At 46.7% G+C, this 22,805-nt stretch overlaps 1 protein-coding gene across 1 annotated transcript in view; it reads right to left on the bottom strand.

The window, feature by feature from the left end:
• Tenm4 (teneurin transmembrane protein 4) overlaps positions 1 to 22,805 on the bottom strand; it is a 393,055-nt gene that overhangs the window by 126,424 nt on the left and 243,826 nt on the right. The window contains 4 exon segments of the mRNA XM_051148959.1: positions 2,944 to 3,118; positions 3,120 to 3,145; positions 6,773 to 6,967; positions 8,691 to 8,792. Coding sequence (XP_051004916.1) covers positions 2,944 to 3,118; positions 3,120 to 3,145; positions 6,773 to 6,967; positions 8,691 to 8,792 — 498 coding nt within the window.

Here is a 22,805-nt window from a genome sequence, read left to right as displayed (position 1 = left end):
CAGAAAAAGTAGGCATGATCATTATCCCCATTTATTTTGGCTTAAAGAGATGATGTAATTGGTCTGAACTTATAATTAGTAAGTAGTATGGTCAGGATTTGAACCCAGGTCTATCTGCTTCGGGATCTCCTGCCAGCATGAGACTCTCCTTTGTCTTTTTACATGAGTTTCCATACATGGCTGATATCAGCAATGGCCATGAAGGACAGACCTATGACTAAGAAGGATGAGATCAACAAATCCATTCAAAGTTCTTTTCAGAGGGTGTGTGTGTGTGTGTGTGTGTGCGTGTGCATGCGTGCGTGCGTGTGTGTGTGTGTGTGTGTGTGTGAGAGAGAGAGAGAGAGAGAGAGGAGAGTTTGTGAGGGTGTGCACATGTGTGGTGCTGGTGCCCACACTCATAGGCATGTGAATGCATACAGAGGCCAGAAATCAATATTGGCTTTCTCCCTTGATTGCTTTCAAAGTTTATTTTCAAGGCAAGATTTCTTACTGAGCCTGGAGCTTACTGATTCTGTTGCGTTGGCTGGCTAGAGAGCCCCTGAGATTCACCTGTCTACACCCCCTCTACCCAGGCTGGCGCTATAGAGACATAATGAAGCACCTGGCGTTTTACATGAGTGCTGGGGATTGACTTCAAATCCTCATGCTTGCACAGCGTTTGCCTACTGAGCCATCTCTCTAACCCCCTTTCTAGTGGTTTTGTCATCATTGTTTTTGCTCCCAACTGAAGAGTACTCAAAAAAGCTCAGCCAAAGCTACCCCTGCCTCCTCCCAGGCTGTGGAATTTCATTGGGGATTAACAGTGCAAGGCTCGGGTTATAGACCCATTGTAAATTAGCTTTTCAGCCACATAATGAACAATACAAGGCAGCGTGGCTTTAAGAGGACCATTTATTATATTGCAATAAACAGAGCTATATAAAGAGAATTATTCCCGAGACTCTGCACATCTGTGTTCACAATCATGTCTTTACGTGAGCTTTGCAAACAGGGATAAAAGTCCAATTTAGACTGTGCATTGAACAGCAATTCTCCATTCAGCAGGAAAGGTAACTCAAGGTATTCTAAGGCACAAATGCTGCACAGGTCTCATTTTTGAAAAAGGTCATAGCCATCTCTCTTGTCCATGATCAGAACTGTTAATCCACATCATAATGAGCTGATTTGAACTTTAACAGTATGCAGTGGTTGGACAGTGATTTGAGGTAAGTCTCTCTTCCCCACTTCCCAGAATGTACACACTAACAAGGCAGACACTTTTTTTTTTTTTTAAATCTCTCTATCCCATCTGATTTTTTAAAAAAGCACCTTTCACACAGTAGGTGTGTTAAAGTGTGGTGTGAATTGGAAGGGGGTACTTATTGCTTTCTCCCAAGAGCTTTGTATGGATTAAATGAGTTATTAGGTGTGAATACAACCTACTGTCAATGTGAGGTGGTTCACACACGTTCTCATTAAATCCTCACCTTGGGAGAGTCTAAGCAGAGGTGTTTATAGAGAGAAGGTTGCCAACAGCATTACCCTCTGTAGAACCAGATGCCCCAGTCAAGTGCCTCATATATCCATCCATCCATCCATCCATCCATCCATCCATCCATCCATCCTTCCATCCATGCATCCATCCTTCCATCCTTCCATCCATCCATCCATGCATCCATCCTTCCATCTTTACCAAGCAGGTGAAGCAGGTCAGGCCTATGTCTTCACTAACAGACACATTTGCTATATCACATCCATGACAATTACTGCCCAGTATAGCACTAAGCCAGAAAGGAATTGAGGGCAGCTTTCAGAGGACCCTAAAGTCCACACGGAGTTTATCTTTCATTCTGAGCAAAGTATGAAACTAAAAGAACAGCATGGTGGGGGCAGGTGCTTCCCCATGACCTCTATTTCCTACAGCTCTCCTAGGATCCCTTATAGCCTTGCAGCAGAGAAGTCTCAGTGAAATACATCTCAAACCCTAGGAGCCACTGCCAGCCTTGATAAATGATACCTGCTATTGTTGCACACTCTGCCATTAGTTGATGATGCTACTTTGAGATGTTCTAGAGGCTTTGAGAGGTGGGATGCAGCTGGAGGTAGTAGGTCACTGTAGTGGCTTTAATGTGTAGTGTCTGCCATAGGCGTTCTATGCCCATGGCTGGTAGTACTGCTTCTGGAAGACTGTGGGGACTCTGAGAGCAATGTGCCATTGGGGATGGTCCTAGAGGGTGTAGCCTGCTCTCCACTTCCTGTTCAGGCTTCCTGACTGTGATAATAATGTGGCCCTCCAGCCAACCTCCTGCAGCTGTATCTTATACCCTACAATGGAATGAATTCTCTCGAATTATAAGTCAGAATAAACCTTTCTTCCTCAAAATGGCTTGTTGGGTATTTTATGACAGCAGCCAGGCAAGTCGTCAACTCTCGAATTATAAGTCAGAATAAACCTTTCTTCCTCAAAATGGCTTGTTGGGTATTTTATGACAGCAGCCAGGCAAGTCGTCAACTGTGGGCACATCCTGCGAGTATCCCACTCCTGTTTCCTGCTCTGTTTCTCTGCCATCATGAGGTAAAGCACCTCTTTCACCATGTACTCCAACCCTCTTGATGGCAGACCAGATCCTCTTAAACTGCAATCCAAGATGACTCTTTCCTCCTTCAATCCATTCTCTCATTGTCCTGGTTAGAAGTATACAAACATGACCGGTACAACACTGCTTAGAATCCCAAGGCTGACCAAGGGAAAGATGTAAGTTTTGAATTACCGGCTCACCACAAGGAGAGGCACCAAATACTAGAAGGGAAGGGCCGGGAAGAAGAAATGAGTCCATGACACGAGGAGTCCACAGTTAGGTGCCAGAGAGCAGGGCCACACCACTCACCAGGCATGAGTGGATTGCATGAAACAGTCCATCCCTCCCTCCACCCAGGTCAAACCCTTTCCCTCATAGTTACCAATAGAACAGTCATGTCCAGTCCAGCTTGGGTCACAGTTGCAAAGCCCAGTGTCTGGGAGGAAGGTCCCGTGGCCTGAGCACTGGTCCAAGCACGTGGCCCTGGGTGTCTCGCAGTTGGTGCCTCCCCATCCCACGGAGCAGTGGCACTCTCCTCTCACACAGACACCCCGGCTGGGAACATGTGGGGTCCATGCAGTCCACTGTGACATGGAAGGAAGATGGCACAGTGAACATTGGAACAGCAGAGTGAGGAGGCTCCTGGGAAGGGCAACACCGTTAAAGTGGCCTGTCCATTTGGGAAGGTCACGGGTACAGTAAAGAACAGGACGTCAGCGAATAGTAGACCTGAGTTCCCAGTTCTCCAAGATTGTTTCCTCACCTGTAAAACATAGCTACAAGTCCCTGCCCTTTGGCTTGTGAAGTGAACTGAGTATAAACATTTATCAGGTGTCAGCACAGCATCTAGAGCCTACCATGTGTGCAAAAACTGCAACGAGAGAGGAAGAGCCTCAGATGGGGAAACTGAGGCTCAGAAGGGTAATAATTTATGCCAGGTCACATAAATAAATTCTACCAGAAAGGATTTTTTTCTCTGATATGTATGTGTGAGCACACTCATTCATGTATATGTGTGCATGTAAGTATGTGTGTGTGTGTGTGTGTGTGTGTACATGTGTGTGAACATGCACATAAGGAGAAAGATGTTGAGTGTCTTTCTGTACTATCTGCCTTCTTGTCTTTACAAGATCCCGCATTAAATGGAAGCTCTGAGCTTTCCAACTATGAAACAGGCATGGCCAACCATCCCTGTCTATCACGTGGGCACAGGAGTCAGTGACAGTGACAATGAAGACACCATATGAACTACAGTATCACAAACAGTTTTTTTTTTTTTTTTTCCATCCTCTCAAGAATTTGAGCAGCGAGGCTTGTGTACACTATGGGCTTATCTACAACTCAGACATTTAAGTGCACTAAGTAATTTCATTTATAATCCAGAATATTGGACTTTTAGACCAAAGACCAAGAAACCTGGTCTGGGTATAAAAGGGTCACAGGCACAAAGGGGCTGAGACTTTACAGAAGGAGAATTCTGGGACATTTGATTTAAGGACCAGTCTGCGGAAAGTGCTCTTTTATCATCTTAGTTTTAAAAGGAGTTTTACTTGGCAATCGCAACAGTAAGTGAGAAGGGCCAGGGGCGAGGAGTAACTAGGTGCTATAATCACAGTAATGACAGTAGCAAAAGTTATCATTTATTTAGATGCTCATCTGTGCTACGTTTTGCTATTAAGCATTTTATGTAGCTCTACTTAATCTGTTATTTCTGTTAAATAATTTTTTCCAAGGCAGCACAGAAGGAATTTACATTTCAGCCTCTCTCTCCTGTCCAGATCACTTGCTATTTTCTCTTATAATCTGAGTGGTTCAAAAATACATTTGTGTCTATATGCGCTCATAAACACATGAAGTGGTTTAAAAATAGAAACCAAATCAAAACATGGAAAGAAACAGGACCATGTGGGGAATTAATAAAGCCCAATGAAGGCAAATGACTCGTCCCTCGTGGTCTCCAGACACTGTTTAGTAACGGCTAAAGCATGACCTGCCGAAGTTCGGATAATTAAAAATAATAAAGACAACACCAGTGATAAATCCTCGTGACGGGCCTCAGATTCCGGAACCTCAGAAGGATTATTCCAGCCCATTAGGCTACTATGGTGATTCCCTGGGTCCAGAGAGCTTTCTAACTCCACAGGAATCAACTCAGCGATTCATAGCCAGAGACCTAGGGACAGCATTTCCCGACCCGTGAGTGCCTGGTCCCAGCTTTGGGTTGACCCTGTCTCTCTGAGGACCCCGGACAGCCCTCAGTGTGGCCTCCTGTACATAGTCAATGCTAGCTTGCAGGCTGGAAAGGTATTAATTTCGGTGAAATGTACCTGACATCTCAGGCCTGTTCTTCTACAGAGGGACCCAGAATCCAGGAAAGGGAATCCCAGTCTCAGCAGAATAAAGGTTAGGAGGTGCTAACGAGAGACCATGTCTTCTAAAGACAGCTGGTTTTCGTGCCTCCAGGCGACTTGGCAAGCACTGGAGCCTCATAGAAGTCTGCCTGACAGGGACAAGGTAGCTCCTGGAACCCCCACTGGAGTTGAGGAACTCGCTGAATGGCATTGGCCTTGAGCCCTGATCCTCAACTGAGGGCTGGGATCTGTACCACAGTAGTATTCTGCCAAAGAGGCTTTGAGTGGCCTGGCTCTGCCCCTCCTGGGTCTCTGGGTGGCAGCAGCTCCAAGAAGGGATAAAGCTGTCTTCTTCCTGCACACTGAGACAGCCTTGTGGAGCTATGGGTAATGTAGCATGCCTGGGGGAGAGGCGGTGTCTGGGAGGTGGGCTGACTTGATTTAGATTCCTTCTAGAAGGCACGCCAGACTGTCCTCTTTCCCTCTTTCAAAGAGCCAAAAGTCTCCGCAGAAGCTTAGCTCATTAATGAATGATGGCGCCCACACTGCCAGGCTGCAAGCACAGGCTTCCCTGACCCCAAAATGTTCCACGCTTCACCACGCGAGCCATTAGGTGCCCTTTAGGACTGAAATCGCAGCGTTTCACTTTTCACTACAAAAAAAGATCTGAGTTTGTGCTCTCCTGCCCTTCCCCAAGTTCCTTTCCAGCATCCCACCCTTGGCTCCTTTCAGGCTTTAAAAAATATGGAGCCATAAACTTCAGAAGAGAAAAAGAAGGAGAGAAAAAAGTAAGCTTGTTAGCTGATGTTCTATAAACAGGGGGAACCCGTTAGTAGCAGGGCCCAAGGAGGAGAGTGAGAAGGATGTAGGCCCCCCCAAAAAACATTATTATAAACATGAGACTGTGCAAGCATGTTTTAGCAGAGAAAAATAATAAAAGAAATCACTCCCAGATGGGACTCTTCAGAAAGGAGAGCGGGAAGAAAAACACTTCATCTCAAATAGATAACATAAATCAAAGTTGTAAATGCTAATTTTTTTTCTCTTTGAAAACTATCCCACAGCTCTGGGGTACTGTGCAGTGTCCATCTGTCTGGGAAATACCACATACGCTCTGCTCAGGTGGACCGGCCCACCAGTCTAATAGGACTCTCCTCTTTTCCCTCTGCTGCACAGGGTCTCCATCTCAAGGGAAAACAGAGCTCCAAGTAAGAAAAGCCAGGCTGCCGTCCTCTCAATAGCTACCATCATCCCCCAAGCCGAGGGGTCTGCACCAGGACTCTCTGCCTCGCTGGAGGGCTGTTTGTAACCGAGACGGGAAATGCCTTTCAGACATTAATCCGGCCTGGCTACCTACTTTAGGCCTGTTCACTTTCTCTCTTTTAAGAGAGAATGGTGCTGTGCGTGAAGGCTCTCTGTTAAATACTACATGGGTTTGGAAGACAAGCCCTTCCTAGGAACCTCTCCCTCCCACTGGGGAAGGAGCCAAAGCGCTGGGTGGTAGTAAATAGGAGGTGATGGCAAGTGCGTACATTGACCATCACCTGCAAATGGGGAAGCCCATCCATTTCCCAACCCTGGATGCGGTAAGGAGAGTGAAGCTTGACCGTCCCCAGAATAATGCGACTAATACAAGAGCCACATTTATGGAGCATTTACCAGGTGTCACCCAGTGAGCTAAGTACTTGAAATGAGCTATTTAATTCAGTCCTCATGGTGGCCCCCTGAGGAAGGTAGCCTCACTTACGGAGGAGGAGACTGAGCCAGGACTCAGAGGTACAGCCGATTTCAAAATATAGGAAGCCGTCCCATATTGTCTGCTGGCCTCTACTTCAGAGGCAGCCTGTGCGTGACTCTTACCTTCCTCGCAGCTCTCACCCTTGTAGCCAGGGTTGCAGATGCAGGTGCCCATGATGCAGGTGCCATGGCTGCTGCAGGCCACATCGATGCACTGGTTGGTAGGCACGTCACACTCGGCACCCTTCCAGCCGCTGTGGCACAGGCATCTGCCCTTCATGTACTGACCATTCCCACTGCACAGCACGGGGCAGGAGGCTGGAGAGACAGTGCCAAAAGCCTGGGTAATTCACCTCCCGGCAACCTACAATTGGTCTCTGTTCCCTTCTCCCCTCAGCTTGGCTGACTGCATCATCAACTGATTGGTAGTAAACACTGCTGTGTACCCATCGTCCGCTTTCCTTTATTCTAGCTTCAGCACCTCTGGAGCTGGAAGTGAAGGTGTGTGACGCATAGGCCAGTGTCTGTCAAGCTGTATGCTACTGGTTTCTCCAGCCTCCTCAGATTCAGATGAAGTGCTGTAGCTGCCAGGAGCTGGAGACACAAAGCTGTCATCTGTTTCACATTATCACTGGAAGAGACTGTATCTGGGGCTCCTGGCTGCCTGCATCATCCCTCCAACACTCTCCTTCTCACAACACTCTATTGTCACCCCACCCCCTGCCACGGCAACACCACAAACTGTTGCCTTTAACCCTGGTAAGTCTCCACTTCCCTTGTCTTTCAGGCTCCGATTCCAGCCCCTCACATCACAGTCCTTCAAGGGAAGAGCTGAGCCCTACTTAGCTCTTTGAAGTATTTTTCCATTCTGCCTTTAGCATAAAGATTTTGTGACCATCTATGAAGGACACTATCTAAAGATGAATTTATATTGCATTGTGATATAAGCACTCACCTGCCTTACTGAGATGCAATAAGGCTGTTTTATACATGACTCTTAACCTGAAGGAAGCATGGGATGAGAGAGCAAGTCTCTGTAGAAGGATGACTCAGCTTTCTCTGCATCACCTTCGCTGTGCCCCACCTGGCGTCTCTTCTTTTTAGAGCATTTAGCAGGCAATCATCACTGAGCTTCTCTGGGCTGCCAGCTTGGCTGGCTCAAATGCAAAACTATTTCACACTAGGTAAAGCAGGCAGAGGCCCCAGCGCTACACTCGGGAGGATTTGTAGGGTGCTGTTCCCTTGGCCCCTAGGAAATAATCTCTGCCTTCTGTTCTTGAACTCCACAACCCCATCTCTTCTCTATAGCTTTCTGTGTGACCTTCTTCCTGCCTAGAAACCCACACTTAACCTTGCTGCCTCTGTTTTAGGTATCACAAGGATGCTTTCAAACAGCTGGTCCAGGCCGCATCAGTGGAGTAAACACAGCACAAACTCCTAAACAGACATAAAGCCAGAGGCTTCTGGAAGAGAGAAGGAGAAACCCCTGACAAGAGGTCATTTTGGTTGTCCTGTGGGGAACAAAACTGAAGGCCAGAAGCGCACAGTAGGTCTCAGGTAGCCTTCGGATTATCTCAGGAGTTGTTGTAGGTAGCAGTGTATATGCTGAAGGTAGCATTAGGGTACAAGTGAGAGGAGACGCCAGGCTTCCAAGTGAGGGACTTGGTGCCGACATTTTAGCTGAGGTGCTGCTTGTATTTACAGAAGTGGATCGGCTCCGTATGCGTCCCACCCACAGGCCAGACAGGAAGGGCATCAAAGGCGCTTGACAAAGGCTGATAGTCTCTTTAAAGAGGGAATCATGTTTTCAGAAGACCCCTGAATGCCACTCTCACTGCCCTGAAAGGAACACGACCCTCCCAGTCCTGAGCAATCGCTGTGTGTTGTCCATAGCTGGTTAACAACGGCTGATCAGATGTGGCCCTGTGGCTACTGAAGAATGGTTCTTGCAGCCCTTTCTGGGTATGTCAGGAGGTGCCATGGGTCCTAAGCTCCCTCTGAGAAGTGTGCCCAATAGGTCTGGGAAATAGTAACTGCTCACCTCGGCCACAGTCAGGGCCCAGAAACCCTAGGAAGCAGTGGCAGGTCCCGGAGATGCAGTCGCCATTACCATAGCAGTTGCTGGGGCAGTTATCCACAGATTCTAGGAGAGAAGAGAGGGAGAGCTGAAAGTAGGGATAGCTTCATGCTACAGAGCCCAGGGGCAAGACTGTGGTGAACCAAGACCTACCTGAATGCATATACACACACACATTATTTGAGACAAGGACTCAAGTAGTCCAGGCTGACCCTGAATTTGCCATATAGTAGAGGATAACCGTGAGTTTTGTATCCTCCTGTCTCCACCTTGGCATTACAACTGTGCACAACCACGCCCCGTTTTATGCCCTGCTAAGGATGGAAGCAAGGGCTTTGTGCGTGGTAGGGGTGCACTCTACCCACTGAGTCACAAGGCCAACCTCTGAGCCACACTTTAGTAAATCAACTGTGTCTTCTTCATGTACGTGCTAGTGCTGCAATAAACACTGTTAGGAGGAAGCAGTAAGACTTGTGAATGGTGGTTATCTTTAGTTGACTCCATGCATGCACAAATGTGTCTTCTCCCACCTTTACTTTCCATATATTCACCCAAGGCCCCACCATCTCTAGCTAGGACTTCTATGGCAGCCTGTGGGCGGCATTTTAGCATTTTCTACTTTCCGATTTATTCACCTGACAGCTTTAGGGGTCTCTGTGATGCGAACTTGATGCTGTTATTCTGTTACTAAAAAAAAAAAATCTTCCAATTGTCCACACTGGCTGCATAGGAAATCCACACTCCATCAAAAGGTATAGACTTTTTTCTCTTCTGCCCATTGGGCCCCACATTCAGCCACCGAGACCACCTTTGGATGCAGTTACTTCCTCTGACTTCCTTAAGTATCTCTGACAAATGCTCTGTGTGACATGTCAAGGAAGCCCAAGATTTTAATAAAATATTAAGCAGTTTAATTGCTCTAATTAGTAAACAGAATATCTATAAAAACCATCCACCGAGAATAGTCATTTGTCAATAATTCTGGGTACAGAACAAAGCAGACATGACTATGCTTAGAATACTTGCTCGGAGCCACAAATCTATCTTATGTCACTGTTACCAAATCTGACAAGTACATGTATGATTGTTTCCATTTCACTAGAAATACAAAAAGCAGCCAGGAGAGATAAAGCAACTGGCAGAAGGCCACAGATACTAGTCACAGAGGCAGGATTTGAACACAGGCTTTTGGACTTCAAGCTCATCCTCCTTCCATGATGCCAAGCTCGCTAGGCCCTGAAGAAACTCATTCCACTGCAGGAGCCAGGGGTCTGGAGGAACCCCATAGGAAGCAGAGGAATGAAGGAGGGTAGAGAATTCTAGACCTTTCGGAGGCTGAAGGTTTCCAGGAGACCATCAAGCTCAGTGCATTCACTTAACCAAAAAGGAAACTGAGACTTGGAAGAAGGGCACAGTGTGAGTCGGCGGGGTAAGAGATGATGCAGAGGGGAGGTGGTAGGGCAGGGAGAAGTAAGGATTCAGTTTGTCTTAGATAACAAGGATCCATCCAGAATCCAAGACTGGGGGCTGAGGAGATGGGTAAGCAACTAAAAGCATGTACTGGCGTTGCAGAGGACCAGTGTTTGGTGCCTGTGACTGCAGCTCCAGAGAATCTGATGGCTTCCACAGGCACTGCACTCATGTGTATATACCCTCCACATATATAATTAAAAGTAAAATATTCTTACAACTGAATAAGTAAATCATAACAATAAAAAGCCAACACTGTGGCATCTATGAAAGTGATAGCACCATTTTAGACCCGCACTGAGCTTAGTGAGTGAGACAAGTGGCATGGTCCACAGTGTAACAAAGAAAAAAGCTCTTCCTGAGGGTAAGGTGACATGTTTTGGGGTCCAGTCTTCCAGTATCATGCTGTGTGATCAAAACCAACTCCCTTCTCCTCTCTGAACCCCATGTTCCTGTTCTATACAATAGTGATGGCATAGGTGACTCCCTGGGACTGCTTCTTGCTTGAAACTAGCAGGAATTATAATGAAGAGATCAACTGTATTGAGAGCATCAACACAGCAATGCAGCAGAGTGCTCAAGGGTGTACAGTGGCAACTGCTATGGCAGAGGGCTTGAATAATAGCTTGGTGACACAGAAGGAGAATAGGGGCTTTGATGGAAAGGGTTTTCTTAGGGCTGGAGAGATGGCTCGGAGGTTAAGAGCACACGCCGCTCTTGCAGAAGCCCTGGGTTTGGTTTCTAGAACCACGAGGCATGTTCTCTGGGCCTTGCAGGAACTCAACCTAGAACAGAAGCCAGGGCTGGGAGTGTTGAGCAAGGCAGGTTTCTGGACCAGCAAGGTCACCAGTGAGGGCAGCAAAGGAGCCAGTGGAAGGGGGAAACCATTCTGGAACCTTCAGAACTTGAGACTCCTGAATTGAGAGCAAGAGACACTACTCCAACGTGTGGCCTCACTTCCTGGCTAACTGATCTGTCTAGGTTGGGAATGAGTGGGGCTCATGGGGTCTGAATATCTATTTTCCCCACAGGCTTTGCCTGGAAAAGTCTATGTTCCTCAGTGTTTACATCAGTACTAGCTTCCTAAATACATTTCTAAATACACGCCACTCAGGAAATATCATTCTGAATGTTGTTTTAAGACCCAAGGGCTTGAATAAAGTTCAAGGCCAGATGACGTTCCTGCTAAGCTACTGTGAACTGTACAGTAAGGGGGGACAGCTCCCCAGCCCTGCTGCATGAGGCCAGCCCAGGGAGGCAGGGGGCCTGCTTTCTGTGTCTCCTTGTTCTCTGGAATGGCAGGGGGCCATGGCCTTGGGTCTTCCCCATACCTCTCTCCTCATCACTGTGCTCATTCGCCCCACATATTCCTGTTAACAACTTCTGTTCCTTCTTCCAGAGCTAATGCTAATGCCACAATCTCTGAGAAGCCTTCTTGGCAGCTTAAGCAGGTCGGGTCCTCATCACTATGGAAACACTGTACTGTCAACTTTATTGACTATGAACCTTTGTGCTTAGGAACTGACTTTACTCCTTTGGGTATTTACTCTGGAATCTAACCCACAGAAGGGTCTCAGTCTACTTTTGATGCTATCACTGAAAGAGCTCACCATGGTTTCCCAGATCTAAAACGCTGCAGTTCAGTCCCTCTTAAGGCAAAGGCACAAGTATCCCTCTTAATAAACACTAACTACTAGCTGTATTTCAATAGGATCTGCTTGTGGATGACTTGCATACATGTTCTAGAGTCTGATTTATCAAGTCTACAAGACACAAACCTGTTTATTACCTGCCAAAAATCCTTTGCAGTGACTGAGTGAGGAAAGCATGTTTTTTTTTTTTTTTCTGGGACTCAGTATAGTGTCAGCTGCCAAGTCTGACAGAGTAGAATTGTGGATGCTCAGGAACTTGCCTGGGGCTATTAGTGTTGTGGAAAGCATATGTTTTAAGAGACAAAGTAATTTGAAGATGGCAGCGTAAAAGGGAAGGGGGCCATTTGGAGAATATTTGCCTTTGATAAAAAACGTTTATGTGTATAGGCTTTCTTCCACACAGAGGAATTTCAGCAACTTGGGGGCTACTTAAGATCTCGTGAATTTGGGGCTGGAGAGATAGCTCAGTGGTTAAGGGCACTTCATACTTTTGCAGAGGACCTGAGTGCAGTTCCCAGCACCCATATGGTGGCTTGCAACCATCTGTAACTCTACTTCTAGAGGATCTGATCTCCTCTTCTGGCTGTTGTGGGCACTGCATGCATGTGGTACACATACATACATGCAGACAAAACATTTACACACAATTTTTAAAAACACAGTTAAAAAAGAAAAAAAGGTCAAGATCGCATGAGTATTGAGTCTCCACTGACTACCTAGGTATGTTTTGCTAAACTCTGGGTAGAAGTGACTGTCTCAGACTTGTGAAAAGTGTGAACTTTACTCCATCAACCTAGTGTATGTTCCCAAACAGTGCTCGGTGAGCCTGGCCCCTGCGTCCCTTCCACTCTGCTTAATGTTCACACTCCAGCTGCTTTTGTTTAGCAGAAGATGTACCTTCTGATCTGCCTGAATTGGAATTAAGAATCCAACTGCCAGAGTACGTGAGAAAGTCATATCACACTCTCCACTCAACTGTGGAGAATATTCTGACCATTGGCTAGATCTGGGAAGGGGTTTAAAGTTTACCTCCTGTATTGTCCTTGGCTGGTGCCTTAGTTTAAGCGGGACCCCTGGGCCCAAATCTGCCTATCATATTGTTCTACTTGTAGATTTCTAGGACCCTCTGGATCCTTTTATTTTGCTATTCTCCCATGCGTCTCTCATTTAGAGTCCCAATAGGATGCCTTCCCCTCTGTCCCAGTTTCCTGGTAAGTGAAGGCTTTTGTGGGACATGCCCCTTGGGCTAGTATGCAGATATAAGTGAGTATATACCATTTGATTCTTTCTGCTTCTGGGTTAACTCACTCATTATGATCATTTTCTAGCTCAATCCATTTATCCACAAATTTCGGGAATTCCTTGTTTTTAATAACTGAGTAGTATTCCATAGTGTATATGTACCACAGTTTCTTTATCCACTTTTCTACTGAGGGACACTTAGGCTGTTTCCATGTTCTGGCTATTATGAATAAGGCTGCTATGAACATGGTTGAGCAAATTTTCTTGTTGTGTGCTGGAGCATCTTCTGGGTATATTCCAAGGAGTGGAATAGCTGGGTCTTGAGGAAGCCCTATTCCCATTTTTCATGTCCCCTGGAGGGGGAGACCTGGTGGCACTCAGAGGAAGGACAGCAAGTAGCCAAGAAGAGACTTGATACCCTATGAGAATATATAGGGGGGACGTAATCCCCCTCAGGAACAGTCATAGGGGAGGGGAATCATGGGAAAATGGGGGAGGGAGGAATGGGAGGATACAAGGGATGGGATAAACATTGAGATGTAACAAGAATAAATTAATAAAAATAAAAATAATAATAATAATAATAAAATGGAAAAAAAAGAAAGAAAAGAAAAAAAAAGAATCCAACTGCCTGTGAGTAACTGCTTTTCATAATTGAGTATATGGTATGCTACAAAAATACAGGTCTCTTCCGCCTCAGCCTTTTGTTTTCCTATCAGAGCAGTGGGCCTTGGCAGGACATTTGATTTTCAGGGTTTTGTTTTCCCACCCATCAGCCTGGAAACGTGAAGATTAAAGGTTTTTTTGCTCCTTCCCTGGACATGGGTTGTGACTGGGAATGCCCTGTGGATGCTGAACACAGCATTGCTGCAGACACAAGCATCTTCAGAGGGAAGAAAGGTCAAAGGCGTCCCTCCCCGACAGCAGGGAGATCTTGGAGGGAGGGAGTCTTGTGGATGTGGTCACTCCACTGCAAGGCTCATTCTGCCTACTGATGGCGTCTTATTAGAGCCAAGTCCTTAACATGGCTCTGCTAAGGAGAAATAGGTCACATAGGACACTGAAGTCCTTTGAAGGCAGACGCTTGGGAAGTGCTGCCTGCATTGGGGAGGCAGAGGCAGGTGGATCTCTGTGAGTTCGAGGTCAGTCTGGTCTACAAAAGGGAGTTAGTTCTAGGACAGTCAGGACTAGACAAAAAAACCCTGTCCAAATTAAAAAGAAAGAAAGAAAGAAGGAAAGAAAGAAAGAAAAGAAGAAAGAGAGAAAGGTAGATAGATAGATAGATAGATAGATAGATAGATAGATAGATAGAAATTCTAAAGATTGTTTTGCTAGGGTCACCAAGGAAACTATTGACTGGAAGAGGATAACAGGAGTAGCACAGGGGCCTCCTGTTTCAGGGCCATGATGATGGAGGGGGAGGGGGAGGAGGAGAGGGAGGGGCATCTTCTCTGCTAGCTAGCTAACCATGTATCGGCACAATGGGCACATTTGCTTGTGATCCTGGCCTGGGTAGGCAAACCCCTGTGACCCTTGAAGAGCGGTGTTGGACCCTTCACTAAGGACAAGGAGGCCCTCTCAGCATCCTTAGAGCCTCTGCTCCCCTGGGATGCGTCTGAGCCTGTGGTTACTACCTCCATTTTTTTCCTGCTTCTGTGTCTTACCCTACATTATAAAGGCAGGTGCTAGAAAGTCTTTGAGAACTTGGCCGAGGAGACGAGGTCTGCCTATTACCCAAACAGTGGTCCAACCTTCTGATGCTTGCTTCTGGCTGCTGCGTAGGATGACAGCTCATGTTGTAGACAAGGCTGACCTCAATACGTGGGCCTTGACTTTAGCTAGTGAAATTTATACTTTATGTTACATCTCTTCTATTCCTGACAAAGACTGAGCTCAGTTTATGAAGAGTAACCAAAAGGGGACACAAAGCAGGCCCAATGGCGATATTAGTGTTTACTTCCACCTTAAGTTAGGTCCTGCTAAATGAACCTGTGACCCTATATAAACATATAATCATATAGTCTAACTTAATCCTTACAATGATTAAAAAACCACGTATCATGGCCAATCATTTTACAGTCTTATGGAAGACAGGAGGCTGAAGGTACTTGCTTAAGTTCACAAAGCTAAGAAGGCGAGTCTGGGAAGTGCTGTATGGCGTGGGCCAAAACATGGACTCTGGAAACAGGTTGCCCCTTATGACATATGAGTCTTTGGACAAAGGCATCTCTCCACCCTCATTTGTGAAGTGGGGTTGGTAACAGCATCCGCCTCAGAGAGTTATCGTGGAAAACAATAAACAGGGTCATGGTGTACTTGTAAAATGGCTGGCCCCGGACCTGGCAGAGCTTGTCTTTAGGCTTTAAGGTTTGCACATGTCTTCTATTTGTGAGCTAAAACACTCAGTTGGTCTAATGAATCCAAATAAGGGTGTGTGGGTTATTGGAAGTAAACACACACACATGCAAAACACACAGGGACTCCCCATGGCAAAAATGAGAAAGCAAACAAGCCATGTTCCTAGTGTGCAGGGGGCAGGGTGTTGGGATAAATTTTCTCCTGGGGAAAGCACTGTCAAAGCAAATTAAACCTGTTTTCTCCCTGAAGCACCAACTCTGGCACACTCATGCCAACACCTAAAAAAAAAAAAAAAACTTTTCTCCTGTGCTTTTCAGATTGGCGCTGGGCAGGCGCCAGGTGCTGGAAAAGCTGTTTTGTGGCCTGTGAGGTGTCAGTCCCTGCAGGCACTCCAGCTTTCTTTGCAGATGATGGAATTCAAAGGTCTTCAGTTTGCAGCCGTCTAGGTCAACACAATGACAAAGATTTGACAGAACCCTTGATAGCCTGGGCTTGATGCCAGCTCAGAGCTGGCATTTGAGCTGGGAGACCTGTTTTCAGTCAAACCCAGAAGTCTACCAAACCACTACAGAGACACTCTGGGGAGGGGGCTAGGAAAAGTCTTCCCTTGTCTCTCTCTGTCTTGGTTCTTTGTGGGTGGGTGGGGGTGGGGGGGGGGAAAGAAAACCAAATTCCACCAGCAAGATGGTGAGTCCCTTAAAGACAGATGCCATGTCTGGTTTCCCAAAGAGTCTGGTGAGGGCTAAACACAACCAAAACAGTCAACAACACTTGCCATACTGACAACTAAGCAGGAACATGATGGGGAAGTGGGTGGACGAGGTCAGAGACTAAAGGAGACATGGCACAGTGCTCAGGCCAGAGAAAGACTAGGGCAACCCCTAGTCTGGAGAAAGGCCCCCCCCCTTCCCGCCCTCCGGTTCTTACTGTGCAGTGCTCAGAATGAAGGCAGTGCCAGGAAGCTCACAGTCGGGCGTCACTGTGCTCTCAGATCATGTGTAGGTTCAGAAGTTCACACCTGGCAGCCACATTGAAGAGACTGATAAGACGAGCTAGGGCATGCTCGAGGAGGAACAGGAAAGGGGAGATACAGGAAGGGAGATAAGTGAACCAGAAGCCACATTTCAAGGAAGGAATTCTTGAAGAGATTGAGAACTGAGCTCAGGCAGACAGTATGTGAAACAGGATGGGGGTTTTGCTTTGCTGTCCTGATGGGCTGACTCATCCACCAAGGAAGGACTATCTAATAGTCTTCGGGGAAACTGACTTGTAAGACTCGGGGGTACAACACTACCTATTTGGCTGGGTTGCGTTCTGCTTATGTGCAAATAGCTGTCCAAATACTGAGGACTGAAGACTGGACACATACACGCCACCTCCCAATCTACAGCAAATGATAGCACCCCGATACAAAGCTGGGGGTTGTTGAGTGCTCACTAGGTGAAGGACTACATTGCTGGTTGGTTTTTGTCAACTTGACTGGAGTCACCACAATTGAGGAAGTACCTCCTCCATCAGGATGACCTGGCATGCGGGCATGTCTGTGGGACATTCTCTTGATTAATGACCAATGTGAGAAGACTCAGCTCACTGCAGGTAGTTCCACCCCTGGGCAGATGGTCGTGGACTATATAAGAAAGAGAGCTGAGAAAGCTACAGAGAGCCAGGCTGTGCTCCTCCATAGCCTCTGATTCGGTTCTTGCCTTGAAGTTTATGAGCTCCTGCTTTGGCTTCCTGCTGAAGTTTACGGAGCCTTGAGTTCCTTCCTGCCTTGGCTCCCCGTTGGTGATGGGTTATAAACTGTAAGCCAAATAAGCCCATCTCTCCCTAAGTTGCTTTTGGTCATGGGGTTCATCATAGAAATAGAAGGTAGCTGGCACAAAGTACATTTTCAATCTCTAAATATGTTTAAGAAGAGGGTACACTATGACGGGTGGTGGTATCTTGAGGTATGAACCATGGTATAAGGAACATGCCTGGACATACCGAGAAACTTGAACTTTCTTCCTACTCCTGTTTGAGTGACCTTGACCAAGTCTCTTCCTGTCTTGGGCCATTTCTTTTCATTTCCAGCATTTATTTAATTTACTCAGCAACTGCGTTATCTTAGGAGGTGTTTCTAGTGAAGATTATGGCCAAGGTGATTTGTCAAGTCTAGCATCTGGGACTCAGTGAATCAGATCCGGTTGACACTACTTTGGGAACTACACACGTCATTGAAAAGGCTGCGAAAAGCATCCTGACACTTTTCACGTAGTCTGAGAGTAGAAGAGAAGTCGGCTCCTTTCAGGGCTGGCTCTACCATCTTCTGGAGCACTGTCCTCACTGGCTGGCTCTAGCTGAGCTTGGCCTCTGCTCCTGGATCTGTTGGCAGTGGCGCTCTCAGGAGTCAGGGGCAGGCCAATCACTTTGGTTCCACAACCTTTACTAGGGAAGATGACATGCCTGTGTACTTTCCTGCTCTGATTGACAGCAAATGCTGACGAGGCCCTGAGATGCAGGCCAAGTGGTGACGAGACTGACAGGGGCTGTGCTTTTCAAGCACATGGGATCTGGAGGAGAGGTGAACAGCCATTGTTTAGAGAGACTTTTCCTTCCTGGGATCTTTTACCCACAAGTGCTTCTCACAACCAGTATTCCATTCGAGTTTCCCCTGAAGCAGCAGGCACAGCTAGGCTGCAGGACCTCACCCTTCCTCTGCCTACAGTGGCCTGGACCAGGCCGAGCATCTCAAGCAGGGAGAATGTACTCATAAGCTAAACTCCATTCTGGGTCTCAGTGTACAGTTTTGGACCAATCAGGGCCTTGCCTTTTCATATCCGAAGGACAAGAGATCTACTAGAACGGATGACTAAGTGCAGCATTTGCTCACACAGCGAGGTGACTGCAGTTGGCAATAATCCATTTTATACTTTGGAACAGCTAGTAGAAAGGACTTTGACTGCACTCAACATTTGCCAAAGAACCATAAATGTTTGGAGTGACAGCTATCCTGGTGACAGTGATCTGATCATTGCGCATTGTGTACATGCATAGGTAAGCTGCATTGCATCCCTGTTGTGCGGTTATTGCATGCCATTTAAAACTGAGAAGACATTTTAAAGAGCGAGAGTGTGATATTTGGTAGTGATGCAAAAGTCTAAAGATATGAACCAATCCCAGCACTTGGGAGGTGGAGGCAGGAGGATCAGAAGTTCCAAGTCATCCTTGGGTACAATAGTGAGTTTAAGGATTACATGATACTCTGTCTCATGGAATAAAAAACAAATAGACAGAAAAATAAGAAGATATGATGGAAAGAGGAGACTTGGAAAAGCCGTTATGACTAAGGAGGAAGTCAGAGGAAGTGGTCGAGGCTAGGATGCCAGGGTGTTGGCTGAGAGAAACACATGGGCTGAAGCTCAGAGAAAAGTCAGGATGAGGGAAATGAGTCCTCCAAAGACAGAAAGATGGAGGTTGCCAGATGCTTGCCTCCTGGAGGCTCTTCGTGGGCCTCAGCCCCAGCCCACAGAGCTCTTTGTGAAGTGACTTCTCTGTCAAGCTAGCTTTTCCCTGAAATCACCTGAGTGTGCTTTTGCCTCTGGCAACTGAGGGAACCCCAAGACATACACTGAGGTGTCCCTTCTCGGGAGGGACACACCTGACATTTGCAGGCCTGGGTGAAAGCTGACAAGTGCAGAGCCTGCTGGTGTTTTTTTTTTTTTTTCTAATTACAACATTTCCACATACACTTATACTTAGTCCTCATGAGGAAAGGGTCACGATTCCCTGTGTAGGATATGCAGGTACATCCTCATAAGGGGAAAAGGGCACAATCCGCCCCCTCCCTTCTTACAGATGAGAATTTCAGGCCGATAGAACACGCTTGGATTCCCAAAACCTAGCATCAGACTAGTATTTAACTTGGGTTATTCTACCCCCTTTCACATGAGGGGTCTCCTGCATGACTGCTACTGTCACTCTTTTTACCTTAAAACTCTAGCTAGTTATAGAATCCAGACTAGCTAGAAGAAGATGTGCACACTCTGGCAGATTCCACCATAGACAGTCTGGATTTTGGTCATTTACAACAGGTCTACTACCATCCCACACTCAAAACACGGTAGGAAGCACTCACAGGTGTGTTCTATTTAGACCACAATACTGAATCACTCGCTATCTTATCATTCGTTTATCACACTAATGCTGTCAGGAACTCTCAACGTCTGGTTGTTGTTCAGGAAGCACCGGTGTACTAGATTTTTTTTTAAAAATTTGTTTTCCACTTTGACCAAATACCCGTCATAAATGAGTTAATCAGAGGAATTGTTTATTGTGACTCATGGTTTTTGAAATCATTCCATCATCAGTGGGAAGGAAGCAAAGCAATTCAAATCATGGCAGCCAGAAAAGGGGGAGCAGGGAGGCAGGAAGGGAGGGGAGGGGAGGGGGGGGAGAGAGAGAGAGAGAGAGAGAGAGAGAGAGAGAGAGAGAGAGAGAGAGAGAGAGAGAGAGAGAGAGAGAGAGAGAATGTAATCTGGTTTTCTTCTTTTTACTCCACGCCGCCCCCCCAGCATATGGCATGCTGCCACCCACATTCAGGGTAGTATTGCCCATCATGAAATCCTCTCTGTGAATGCTCTCCTTCCTACTCACTATACCAGAGTACCAGTTTACTCCTCAATGACCACTCACCTAATGCCAAATATACGCCGGGTATAGAGGTCCTTAGGATTATCAGCCTTCTCCTATGTGAGTGCAGCAGTTTCCAATCCTTGGTCTATGTCAGCCACCTCAAAGCTTGTTAAAACAGAGATCCTGGGCTCTATCCCTTAGGCTTTCAATTTAACAGGTCGAAGGTAAAAAGGTAGGAGACCAGGCGATTCTGATGCCAAAGGCCTAGGCAACACTCTTGACAACTGCAAGGACGATGGCACTTTATGCACAGGTGTGTGAAGACAAGCCAGAAGGGACAGGAAGATGCAAACTACATAAGGATGCAGGAGGGCTTGTAGCCCAGTTCCAAAGAGGAGGGCCTGGTCCTCCAGGGGCTACCATGTGAGTTGCTTTGAGATTAGACTGTCTTTTGAAATGCTAAACAGCTCTGGGAAGGATGGGGGCCAAGCAAGAGCCAGATTAAGATTTTTTTTTTTTTTTTTGTACTCCCACGCAGTGACCTGCTAATCATCCTGCCAACTTCATGTCAAGTCCATCTTTTGGACAAATTACTTAAAAAATCAGCCTTTTAAAAGCTCGACTCAGCTGCTGGCTAGAGACGTCCATCTACTGAGCATCACTTTGTGCTGAATTATTCCTGGGTGACAGGCAAGGAGGGAACAGAAACAGGCTGGGGAGGGGAGGGGGCTGTTGCTAATTATTCTCCAATCACTTATCTAGGCTAGTCACCAAGCCACTCTCTGCTGCTTACAGATCACACAGAAACCCACGTCTCCCTCTTCCCTGAGGTCAGTACAGTGGCTTTGGAAAATCCATACAGCTAAGCGAGGATGATTTATATGGCACAGGGTAAAAACAGCTTTGTTTGGGCTGTTCCTTGGATGCCTCAGTGCGTAAAAAGTACCTGATGGGCAAGCCTGATGCTCTGAGTTCAGGGCTCCACAAACAAGCCAGACAAGTGTCTGTAACTCCCAGAATGCTCCGCCGCAGAAAATCTTGGGAATCTCAAGGGCCAGCGAGCCTGGTTTATATGTCAGCAAGGAGGTCTTGTGTCCATCAAAGAGGGATGGTGGGAGCCAGCATTCTTACCTCCTCGAATAAACACCTGTACCCCCACATAGGAACATGCACACAACAAAAATACCCCCAAGCTAACACACTAAATTCCTTACTTATGAAGTAGAACTGTCCAAGCCTGAGTTACCTCTGGCCCAGACCCCTGCATCAGTGTTCTGCGTGGCCTTTGCCCTACCCGCCCCCACCCTGACACCACTTCGCTCAGTCCAGACATGGCAGGTGGAGCTGTCAATCTGGACCTGAGTTTCCTTTTTACCATCTGGGGCAGGCATCACCAAGGGGACCCCTATGGACACATTTGTTTGTATAGCGTTTTTTCAAAATTTGAATGAGATGTCAGGATGTTTGAACAAAGAGATTTCTGGGAAAGGGTGGGGGCGGGGGGGGGAACTTAATGCTGGCTTTTGTTTTAAAAACTAGAAGTAGTGATGTGGTAGCACTTGGCTTGCAGTTAGGGGAGGTCCAGGCCCTGTGGTCAATCACAGGCACTCTGCAGCTTCCTAGCCTGGTGTCACCTGCTTGGTCCAAAGGCTTCTGAAAAGCCTCCCACCATCACTTGTTTGGGTGCCACAGTCACATACTATCTGTCCTATTATTCACTTAGCATTTCTTTGCATTGTTGATTTTATGAAGCAAATTTATTTAAAACAAAATTCGATATCACTATGAAACAATAACTTGCTACTCCTGATTGCAACTTTGCCAGCTCACTCCAGTAAACCCGTGATTTCTGAAACAGCCTGCCCTCCTTGGGGGAAGCCAAAGCTGATAAAATTCCCTATTAATTCCCTCTTTGCTTGGCTTGGCTTCAGATCCAACTGATTTCTTTTTAAAGATTTATTTAAAATTTTTATTTATGTGGGCATATGTCTGCATGAGTTCATGTCACGTAGCTAGACACTTGTGTGAGTGTTCTTGTGAGGCCAGTAGAGGGTGGCAGATCATACGGAGCTGGGGTTGCAGCAGTTGTGAGTCACTTAAAGTAGGTGCTGGGAACCGAACCCAGGTCCTCTAGAAGAGAAGCAAATGTTCTTACAGTACTGGGCTATTTCTCCAGCCCCTGAACCTAATTTATACCCTGGCTCCTTCTCTGAAGTGTTCAGATTCCTCCTAGAAAGACTGGGCTCTCCGCATCTTCTAGTGGCAATTTATATTACTCTCTCACTCGTCTCGTGGCTTTGACTGTGCAGTCAGTTACAAGCTCTGACGGTCACCTGTGTGGACAACAGATCCCTGCAAAGGATCCATCCCCACTCATCTGTGCCACCTTGTGATTGACACTTGGCTTCGTCCCAAGGCAATACTTGCTAGATTACAAGCGGCAGAACACAGTAATAGTTGATGTCTTCTGGTGTGCTTGGCCCCACGTGTCAAGGGCAGCCTCCTTCTGTGGGACTAAACTCCTTGCTTCCCTGTTCGCTTCTCTTTTGTTCTGAAACTTTCATTCTGCCAGCTTTTCCCCAAACCTGTGGCTTTACCTTCATCTCTTTTCCACTGGACCCATTATATTCGTCTAGACTTGGTATTGGCCTTCTTCTCTCAAAGCGGCAGTAACTAACCACATGGTGGGAGGGCATGTGGCAGTGACATTTCATGGGGCCCCTATTTCAGTAGGGGCTGGCAA

Source organism: Acomys russatus, chromosome 7, assembly GCF_903995435.1.
Source record: "Acomys russatus chromosome 7, mAcoRus1.1, whole genome shotgun sequence".
Lineage (NCBI taxonomy): Eukaryota > Metazoa > Chordata > Mammalia > Rodentia > Muridae > Acomys > Acomys russatus.
Note: the sequence above shows the minus strand (reverse complement) of the source record. Positions and strands in the feature narration are given on the sequence as shown.